The sequence below is a fragment of the Carassius auratus genome, unplaced genomic scaffold, assembly GCF_003368295.1.
Source record: "Carassius auratus strain Wakin unplaced genomic scaffold, ASM336829v1 scaf_tig00032566, whole genome shotgun sequence".
Taxonomy (NCBI): Eukaryota; Metazoa; Chordata; class Actinopteri; order Cypriniformes; family Cyprinidae; genus Carassius; species Carassius auratus.
Genome location: NW_020526008.1, coordinates 23,321 through 34,941, shown reverse-complemented (window position 1 = coordinate 34,941; position 11,621 = coordinate 23,321). Strand labels below are relative to the sequence as shown.

At 32.8% G+C, this 11,621-nt stretch overlaps 1 protein-coding gene across 1 annotated transcript; it reads left to right on the top strand.

Annotated features, from left to right (window-relative positions):
* Positions 1–3,615: 3,615 nt before the first annotated feature.
* LOC113080904 (fibronectin type III domain-containing protein 5-like) lies at positions 3,616–10,628 on the top strand. Its single transcript, XM_026252956.1, has 6 exons — positions 3,616–4,014; positions 8,181–8,296; positions 8,483–8,681; positions 8,800–8,889; positions 8,988–9,162; positions 10,173–10,628. The coding sequence occupies exons 1-5, from the start codon at positions 3,945–3,947 to the stop codon at positions 9,125–9,127; spliced, it is 615 nt and encodes a 204-aa protein (XP_026108741.1). The 5' UTR covers positions 3,616–3,944; the 3' UTR covers positions 9,128–9,162; positions 10,173–10,628.
* Positions 10,629–11,621: the final 993 nt, after the last annotated feature.

Below are 11,621 nucleotides of genomic sequence, written 5' to 3'. Positions count from 1 at the left end.
TTTTTTTTTTTACAGTAAAATACTGTTCCCAGATGATACAGCAAAACACTGGCTATTTTTTTTTCTACAGTTATTTACCCTAGAAAATACAAAGGTTAACAGTGTAGGCAGAAATTAAAGATCCTATTAAATTCTGAGGTGTTTTGCATCGTCTTCAGCACAGCAGCTGTCTCAAAATGTTGCTATTTATATGTGTTCTGTTTTTTTTCTCTTCCTTATTCTTGCTAGTTTCAGTCTGATGAACAAAAGGTTCAATTTGCATAATTGGTTCCTGGGCCCCAAGCTGTAGGTCTGCAAGCATAATGGGGGATTCTCATTTCGTTAATATTTTAAAACCATATTAACAATTTGGAAATAAAAAAAGTACAGAGTAGGAAAAATAAATAAATAAATAAAAATACTGGTGTAGAAACAATTTTCAGTAAGTTTCACAAATGGGTACAGAGAACTAGTAAACACAGAACTAAACTTTGAAGTAGAAAATAGTAAAGCATGCTTCAGCAATTTTGGTTTTATTTAAAACTTTGAATTTTTTTTTTTTTTTTTTTACAGTATGAAAACAAGAACCTAAAACCTCCACAAAGATCCCTGACAGTGCTGTTGTAGTATCAATGCTATTATATTTTTCTTAATAGTTCTTAATATGCTTTTATTCTGTTTTCATTAAAGACAAATGTTTTGTTGCATTAAGGGACACATTAAGAAAGGAGGGAAGTTTGGGATCGTGAGATGCAAGAGTGATTCATGATCCAAATATAGAAACAGTGACTGTATCCACCTGAGATTGTAACATTAAATGATTAATGTGCTGATCAATAAGGTCAGTTCTGCATCACAGGTAGTGTTGAGAAGAAACTTCTCTTATGTTCAGGGCTCTTTGGTTCACAAAGGCACTTTCAAAGTTTCCTCCCTCTGCGTGAGTATAGCAGAAGTTTATGTAATTGTTTCTGTGAGATTTGAGAGCGGATTGGGAACCCCCGCGGGCTGAACATTCCCCATCCAGCTTCACTAGATCTTTGCAACTTTTTCATCTCTTTTTAATAGCAGCAGGAGACCTGAGATGAACAGTCACAGGAGACATGGGTCTGGAGTGTTTGCATTGAAGCAAAAGAAGCTGAGAATTTGAAAATGAGTTGAGAAAGAACAGAGGCATGGCATGAGACATAAACTATTATTTATAAACATTAATCGAACTAAAAGCATTACAGTCTACTGATAAATAATGTTCTGATAGTTGTAACGAGTCATTTAGCAAATGCTTTTATCTAAAGCAGCTGTGATTCCAGAAGTATTTTTCTATTGCACTTTCTCCACTGGACCTTCTGTGGTATAGACTCATAACTCAAACTAACCAGCTCAGAGTTAAATCCAACAACAAACTTTGTTATGAAACTAAATATATTTAAAAAATTGGAGAAAATGACTAAGGAACTATACAGTTAACACCTTTTCCAATGCAATTAACTACAGAATGCATCCCATAAAACTTGAAAGTATTGTGAATTACATAAATAAAAAAAAGAACTGTACAAAACAAACCTACTGACTGAAAATGTATTTTATCTATAAAATACAATACAGTTTATTGCAAAATATAAATATTAATATATATTTACCATTAACATGTATTTGGTTCATTATATACCTACTGACTTCCAGACATGTACTATATGTATAATTACAAGAATTTATTGCAAAATATATATAAAAATGTATATATAATATATCATTATAAGTGCAGTAATGATGACAAAATATGGTTAATTTTCCACATAAAATAGACAAAATATTTCTTAAAAATGTTTTATATGTTTTCACACACACACACACACACACACACACACACACACATATATATATATATATATATATATATATATATATATATATATATATATGAGAGAGAGAGAGAGAGAGAGAGAGAGAGAGAGAGAGAGAATATTGTCCTCTTTTTATTAGCCATTTTTTCATCAATATTTTTAGACTATTTTTCCATAAGAGAAAATATTCAGATTTTGTCCACTTAAAATTAATTTGCATAAAGATGACATTACCATTAACAAACATGGAACTCAAGAAAAATTGAGGTTTTGGAAAATGTTTATATTTTTATATCTTATGTCTTATTACCTGATGGCTTGTGATTGTGACATAATGGCCACTAATATGCCTACTGGAATGAAGAAGCTTACAAAAAAAAAAAAGCTATAATGGAAAAACACGACATGAATGTACCATAATGATAAACAATTACAGATTACACAGACAGATTACAGATTTTAGGAACCTCCAGGATCCTTTAAAAGTGTATCAGTGTGCAAATGGACCATCACAGGCCCAGTGTAGCAGATCAGTTGCAAAGTGGTGAGAAACAGATCAAAATATGTACTTTAGTTTCTGTATTACTTGCTTCAGTTTTAAATGGCAAGAACTTTGTGGTGATTTATTACAAAAACAGGGCTTTTTTTTCATTGCGACATTTGCTTTTTTCATTCTGTTCATCACTCCGTTCATTAACAGTGTGCCGTAATAAATATTATGTGCCATGAGAACTGCTGAGCGACAGTGACCTTCTTAAAGAACATTCTGGAATGCTCCAGTGATTACATTAAACTCTTTTTTTAATGGGACCTGTCTACATATAATCCCTGATTCATTTACAGAAGCAGACCAGATGTTGAATGCTTGAAATGAGGATAGGAACTCTGAATAAGACTTAAGTGCAAACACTTGAGCAGTTATAAAGTATTTTCTTGGTTTGTCAGCAAATTCTTTCCCCTGAACATGATTAGGCTGCACAATACAATGCCTTGTTTTGGCAGCATTGCATGCATCCTTCACAAAAAATAAATGAATGCACTGTAACAAGCTGTTTTTTTTTTTTTTTTTGCAAAATTGCAAATGAAGCAAAAAAAAAAAAAAAAAAAAAAAAAAGTTTGTATTTTTATATAATAATAAATTACAGCAATTAATAAAATATTAAATACAATTTAAAAAGTTATATAATAAATTAACATTTAAATAGTAAAAATATTAAGACAAAAAATACAAATAAATTAAATAATCACATATCACCAGATCAAACTGAAAAAGTACTGATTAATAAAAACACCCAAATCGACATTGAGACAGATCCATCTAATAATCAGATAATGATTAAGTGTGCATATAAGTATAGGCTGAAGTATGGAGGGGGTATGAAGTATGAATATTTGAAAAACATTATATGAAAATATGATTAAAAACCACGCTGTATATTGTAAATAGCAATGTTTTCTACATCAAATAACTCTGCAATTAGTAAAACATCACAAATGCAAACGGGTCAAATCACAAATTATGCTTTGGTCCAAATGCTTTCCTCTTTTACATCGCAGTGTTGCCAAGTCCACGGTTTTCCCGCAGAATTGGGCTACTTTAACACTGGTTGAAGCGCCCCTTACGTGATATTCAGTTCCTGGAATGCGATTTTTACAGCTGTAACCCTGCCAAAAAACTTGTATTTTACCCCCCGGAAAACGCAAGTTTTACAGGGGAAATTTGATTCGGCTAGTTTAAGGGCGAGGGAGAGAGAGAGAGAGAGAGAGAGAGAGAGAGAGGGGGGGGGGGGAGAAATGCCACAGGCTTACCACACGCTCCTTCGGGATTTTATTTTATTTTTTAGCCTCTTCAGTCTTGCAGGTACATGACAGCTGTATGAAAAACCGCAAAGACGAAAGAATATTCATCTGAATGTCTCCATCTCAACATCCGCTGTGCTGAACGATGTAACTCGTCGCGAGGGTTTGATGACGGGCTGAAGCGGGGATGATGTGGAGCTGTCCGCGGTGCTGAACCGCCGCTGAGCGCGGTGCTGAAATCGAGCTCATCAGACCCACAGCGACATTCATCGACGTGAATGCAAGACCAGCGGAGGACATTCACATCTAGCCATCGTGGAAAGGATGAGGAGGGATTTCATGCCCACTCTGCTGCTCATATTGAGCTGTTTTGGAGCGTCGTGGGTCTTGGCTGGTAAGTTTGCAAGATTTCATTCCATCAATACTAATGGAGCATTTATGGGGACTATTGTACAACTCATTAATAATGACATTCGATGAGACACTGCGAGATAGTTGTGGTCACATGTGGCATGTGTAATGATGTCTGAACCTTTGTGGGGAGCATGGGAAAATATATGGCATGAATTTGGTCATATCCAAAAGCAGATGCCATACGCTTGATGTAAAGCACTGAACTGAAATATTGTGGCAATAATAGACACCTGTTCAACCATAGCACACACACGAACGCACCCGCATTCACTTGAAAGCAGCGCATCATATATTTCGCATATACTGGGGTGAATTTAAATACATTATCGACTGCAAAACAACAGACAATGTGCATTGTGTGTACGCTAACTGAAATTATAAATATTGTTTAGCAATATTAAATATTAATCTATGCTATAATATTTTTCATTAATTTCTGATAGTTTAGTTGAGTTGATTTGGCATACAATCAATTAATAAAATAAAATAAAATGATTAAATTTAAATAGTTTAAATTAACTAAAGTTAATTAAAAAGTAATGAAATAAAATAAAATGTATCAAATTTAGCGAAAATGCAATAACAGAAAGACAGAAAATAATTCTGTCCTGCATAAAATTGTCACCTAATTTAAGCACAATAATATAGAGAAGCTTTCTACTGTAGATGTTTCCTGCAAAATAATAAATCCAACAATAATAAATCCTACAGCTGACACATTAACTTATGGAGCTATAAATTTTACATCTTAATGCACTATATTCTAGCTGCAGTAAAGAAGAAAAAGCCGTGAATCAGAATGTTAACAGGCTTCTGGCAGCTGTAACCATTGGATCCTTGATGCTTTTAGAGGCTTGAATGACAGAAGCCACTAAAAGGTTGAGCTTCTAGTAGAAAATGTGCGGAAGTTTACTTTAAAGAAGAGCATTAAACACTTAAATTAAACTGTGGCAGAGAGGTTGAGTAGATGAAAAGTAAGTCGGAGAAAGAAATATGCAAAAATAAAGCCCAAAGCACATGGATGATTGAATCAGTTCAGCATAGTAAAAATAACATGATGTGATGGATGACTTAAAGGAACAGTGCACCCAAAAATGCACTTTATGTTATTATTTACTCATTCCTTTATTTTTTCTGTGGAACACAAAAGGAGAATTTGCGGTGAATATTTTCTGTACAATAAATAGTCCATGGCTTTCAAGCTCCATAAATGGGAACAAAAACCACTAAAGGTAGTCCATATGGCTTGTGCTATTTATTCTGAGGTTGCATGATAGCTTTATGTGACATATAGACTGAAACTGAGTCATTATTATATACTTTGTTATCTTTATATGTTGTGTTTTGTTTATTCAGTTTAAATCTGGCATGAATTTGGAACAGGACACTTCAAACACATTCCCACTCACTTCCTCTATGTTTCCATAGCAACCAAGTACAAACCTACAGTATGGAGCCTTTCATTTGACTATTTTCTTATGGAGCAAATACCATATCTCACTTTTCCACTCACAAACACTCATACTATACCTGGGTTATTACTGTTGATTAAAAAAAAAAAAAAAAAAAAAAAAAAAAACGATTTCTCATATGTTTGTTAGATTTTTTTGCCTTGGTGACTACCTGAAATAAATTTAAGTTGAAGCACTAAATTACAAACTGGAACTAAATATTAAAACTAAAATGAAAATCAATCAATCAATAAAAATAAAACTAAATAGTATTATTATGTACAGATCTTGCTTCCATTGAAACCCAAGATCAGTGTTATTGTTAAGTATTAAAAATAGATAACTAATAAAAAAACTCTAAAATTGCTTTCAGTAATTGAAATGAAACTAAAATAAAATGTAAAATGAAAAACTTCAACTAACTGAATAACTTAATATGTTTACTACAACTGAAAGTGAAATAAAATAAACTGTTAATTAAAAAAGGAGAGAAAATTACTAAAATGAAAATAAGAACTAAAAATATAAAAACTGAAAGCTAAAACAAAATATTAATAAACACTATAATGTTACATATATAATACTAAAATAACACAGAAACTGAAACCCTGTCTTTTCTTATGAAGAGCACATGATTCTTGGTTCCCATTAAATTTTTCCATTTCCTGGCAACTATAAATAGCCGACAGTTAATGAACTGTATTGTTTTGAGTCATGAACATCCCTTACTGGTGATACATTCACTGTAACGGCTTCATGGTGAGATTATAGTACAATCCCCAGAGGAATATTCAATCAAAAGCCTTCCTTTATTTTGGTTTGTCTTTAGTAAAATCATCTTGACCTGTTTTCCTAGATTGCGTCATCCTTTATTTTCAGTCTTAATTGATTTTGTCTGAGATTAAATAAACACACTAGAGTCAATCTGAGCAAAAATATATACAGTATAACATCAGTGTATTGTATAGCTGATCATTCATTATATTTTATACTTTATCAAAAAAAAAAAAAATAAATAAATAAATAAATAACTGATTTGAAGTATTGCACTGCTGAAATTTTTTTTTTGTTTTGTGATGAATTTAATACAGATGTCCACAGATAAATCTAATGATTTCTGAATCAATGCCTGAACAACAGTGTGAATGGAGTTAAGCATTTATGCATCTCTGCCTGTCTTCTACATCCGTGTGGGATGCTCCATTTCAAATTTGTTATTTCTCCCATAATGCCTTTCTACAGCCTATAGAGAAGTCTATTTACTGCAAGCATCATCAGGAGATACTGTATACTGTTTGTCTAAGACAGCTATTATGCCTGAAACACACCCTACAGATGCTGTAGCCTGACTTCATGCATCATCTACAGGTTTCAGAGCACAATTCAGAAGACAAATGCATGCAGGCATTCTGCAATTTTTTATAGTTTGAAGAAAATCATGGTAAAAGAGAAAGTGGCACAACTGTTTAGGGAATTCTCTCCAAATGTGTCTCTTTCATTAATCTAAGCCTTATGAGCCTTAAATACACACAATACCGTAAGTACCACTTCTAAATACAATAAAAATAACAGTTTGCTGTTGATTTGTGAGTCTTTTGTTCATAAGATTTAGACTGCACAGATCGTGTTGTATAATGTTATTGCATTCAGTAATGAGGACTAAATATGGATGATTTCTCACATCTAAACATAAAAAGAAATTATTGTAAAACATTTCATCTACAACTGTTCTCAATTTTATTTCATAAAAGGGTTTTTAAAATTGCTTTTTTTATGTGCTTACTACTGAAAACTCCTCAATATTAATAAATGTGTGAATGTCCATCACTTCATTTTGGGGTTTTATGTATAAAATATTATTGCAATACATTTCTTTACATAGAGTACTCTCACTGTAGCAGTACACCACAACCAGTTTTGTTCATCACACAACATGTAGGCAAGGCACCATAAGTTGTACTGGATTCACTGCTGGTGGATGAGTTTTTCACACGTCATCCCCCCAAATGGCTTCATAACCATATCCTTTTACATCTAGAAATAGAGTTTACATATAATATGTGTGAGATAGTGATTTCTAAACATTAACAAAGAGAAACAACAGCACTCTCTGAAGCACACGGTACTCATTCAGCAAACCTGAGAAACACTTGAACATTAACACTCACACAAACGCCTACACATTATAAATACTGGTCAACACGGAACAGTTTTATTTATAGTAGAGAAATATGGCCCATAAGAGAATCTAAACAGTTACTGTATAAAATATCTAAAGATGAAATCTATGATATTTCATAATCTTATTCAATAAATATATATTATATTTCATAATTTTTCTTATATATTACACATTATTGTGTGTGTGTGTGTGTGTGTGTGTATAACGTACACCATGAGTCAAATGTTTAGAATAATTCAAATGCTTTGATAAATTTTAAATAACTCTCTTCTGCTCACCAAGGCTGCATTTACATGATCAAAATCAGTAAACACAATAAAAACAAAATATTATTATGCTTTAAAATAACTATAATAATTATTATGCTCTAAACTATCATGAAACTCTTCATTTAGTTACATATGGAAATTATAACACTTGAAATTGAAAATAATGAAAATAATTTACTTACCCTAATGTCCTTCCAAACCTGCATGATGTTATTGTTTCTATGGGAATTTCATCTTTTTTCAGAAAGTTTGGCTGCTCCAGTAAACGTGTCCATCAGAGATCTAAAGGGAAGCTCTGCTGTGGTGACATGGGACATCCCAGATGGGGAGCCAGTCATCGGCTTCGCCATCACACAACAGGTACTCAAAATGAGAGAGAGAGGAGAGAGAGAGAGAAAGAGAGAGAGAGAGAGAGAGAGGAAAAGTCACATGCTCAGCACTCATATACTGTATCTCTATGTTCATTAAGCATCTGCTTAAACAGAGAGAAAGAGGAAAGTCAAGACAAAGCATTTGGTTGAAAATTGTTTTATCTATCCACAACAGAAAAAAGATGTTCGCATGCTGCGCTTTATCCAAGAAGTGAACACTACCACACAGAGTTGTGCATTGTGGGATCTGGAGGCAGATACGGACTATATAATACATGTCCAGTCTATCAGTACAAGCGGGACGAGTCCCCTCAGTGAACCGCTGCATTTCAAAACCCCCAAAGATGCTGAAACACAGGCCTCCAAGAGCAAAGGTACTACTATAATATAAAAACTGTAGATTCTAATCTGTTTTTTTTTTTTCAGTAAGAATTAAATAATTTATAACCAATGTGTGACGCACCACTAATAGCGTCAGTGTATTATTCACAGACGAAGTGACCATGGAAGAAGTGGGTCAGAACGCTCAGCTCCGGGCAGTAGAGCTCGTCATCATTGTTGTGGTTCTGATCATGTGGGCAGGTGAGTGAGGAGCACTGGATCAGTCAAATCCTGCTGCAACGTTCAGATTTACTGGTTAATTGAACATCTGCAGTGTTTGTCATTTGTGTCTCTTTCAGGTGTGATCGCGCTCTTCTGCCGTCAGTACGACATCATCAAAGACAACGAGCCCAACAATAACAAGGATAAAGCCAAGAACTCGTCTGAATGCAGCACCCCTGAGCATTCATCAGGTGGCCTGCTGCGCAGTAAGGTATAACCGCTGCCCTGTGACAGTTCAGACCACGCAGGCAGGTACAATCATCCTGAACTGTAACTCAAACCAAACTCCGCTAACATGTCAGTTCACGTCTCAGAAGACAATATAAATATAATTATTTTCTTATTGATCATTAATAATCAATAAATTAAGTCTTAATTTCCTTGGAGTATAAATATGCATCCCCCAAATACATTTCACATTTGATTTAAATAGTGCTATTGAGATATTATAATAGTATAATGTTTTTAAAATATATATATTTTTTTATTTTACTTTCCTGTGTAAAGTTTTAGTGATTATTTTATTGTGTGTGTTTTGTTTGTGTAGTTTTTTGTTTAAACACATTGACTTAAAATAAATACAAATTATGAATGTTATTTATTTTGTTTTATTTCATTTTATATATTGTATTATAATTAGCTAAAAAAAATCTTTTTTTTATTTCTTCTTTTTTTTTGTACATTGAGTACAAATGGAATATAAATGAATATAAATGGAATATAAATTATAAATGTTGCTTTGCCAACTAACACATTTTTATAGAATTTATTTTATTTCTGTTAAAGTTTACATTATTTCAACTAATATGTTCAAGTGTTTTATGCATTTAATTTGTTAATGATACCTTGATATTTTAGTGAGCATAAAAGTGCACACAAATATTGTGTAAATAATTTAATTTAATTTAATTTAATTTAATTTAATTTAATTTAATTTAATTTAATTTAATTTAATTTAATTTAATTTAATTTAATTTAATTTAATTTAATTTAATTGACCTGCTTTACATTTTATATCCATGTTTTTACCGTTTATTTGTTAACACTTATATATTGAATGAATTATGTTTTTATAATGCACAATTGTCTTACTTCACAATGCATTATGGGATTATATTCTCTGATAATGATAAATGTAATGCTGCTCAAAACATCCTTCATTTTTCATTACTCCACTCATTGCACCATGCTCTCTGCTGATTGCTCCAGGCTGCCCTCCAATCCTCTCACTAACATTACACATCTGCTTCCACTCTCCACAGTTCTCCAAGAACAACAACAATAACCGAACGCAACCTGTGAACAAGATCAAAGGGTGACAGGAATGGTTTCTGCTTCAATGGATTCTGCTATTACCACATGGCTACAGAGGCCATATGTGCGCATCCTCAAAACAGGAAGTAGGAATATTGGAAGTTTCCTGAAATTGGCTGGAATAATACGGCCAGCACAGCGAGCATCTGAAAGAGAGGCCAGAAAAGTGTACTTTCACACAGGCCCGCTATTTCCGCAGCAGTTTGGAGATAAGACCAAATCTGTGGCTTTTCGAGACAAGAGAAAACCCTCTGAAAGAAACTTTTAAACTGCTGAGCTTTGCTCCTTTATCTGGTTTTCTCTTTTGCCCAGTTCAAATGGCTTGATCCATATTCATCTCAATTGTTAAGAAGGCTTTTATAACAAGGTAACTAGTAAGCCTCTAAATACAGAAAATATATTTCCAGCTGACAAAAAAAAAAAAAAAGTTCTAGGAACATTTTGCTAACATTCCTGTTACGAAAATGTTACATCTGTTCTCTAAAGTTTTGTGGGGTTACAAGAACACTAAGGGAGCATTCCATTTTAGAATTTTGCAAACATTGTTACTTTTGAATGTTCTCTGAACACATAAGGCTTAAGAATCTTGGAATATTCAAATGGCTTCGCTTCTCAAAAGGGAGAGAAGCGTTCATCCAGAGAATATAGGTGACTTATTTTGGACGGGTTGAAATGATTTGACAGAGAGATGAAAGAATGTTGTGGAATAATTTAACTGACATTTCTCATTCCAGCATAATGAGAAGACTTTTACTTCTGTTTCTGATTGTGTTGTTGTTTACACCTGCAGAGAAACTTGACAAACCAAACTGGTATAATAAACCAGCAGTACTGGGGGAGATATTTTAAAACTGTAAGCCACTCCTAATTTAAAATAGATGGAGTTTAGAAAAAGATACTCTTAAAAAAATGTAGTTAGTTACACTTTAAATCTTTTTTAATTAGATCTATATTTGTTCAGGCACAAAAACAAAGAGGAGTTGTAACGACTAAATGAATGCTCCCAATTAGAGCAACTATAAACAGACAAATTTACATTAAATATGACCAGAATTTACTAATTTATATAGCCAAGCTGAAAAAATTAACAGCAACATTTAACAAAATATTTCACTATTTAAAAGATACATAAATGCTATGCATTTTAATCTGAATGAAATCAGACACTGCAATGCTAGGAGAGCATGTTTGATTATTACAGTATTTCAGTGGGTGATAATGTTCAGGTTTACTGCCTTGCTACTACTAAAGAGGACCTTGTTTTTGGATAAGCTATTAAAACCAGCTGAACAACACTCCAAAAAATATTGATGTTAAAATTTAAGATTTTTTAATTACATATAACATGTCTGTCCATTTGGATTACACAATTTTAACATCAACAAACGAATAAAGCT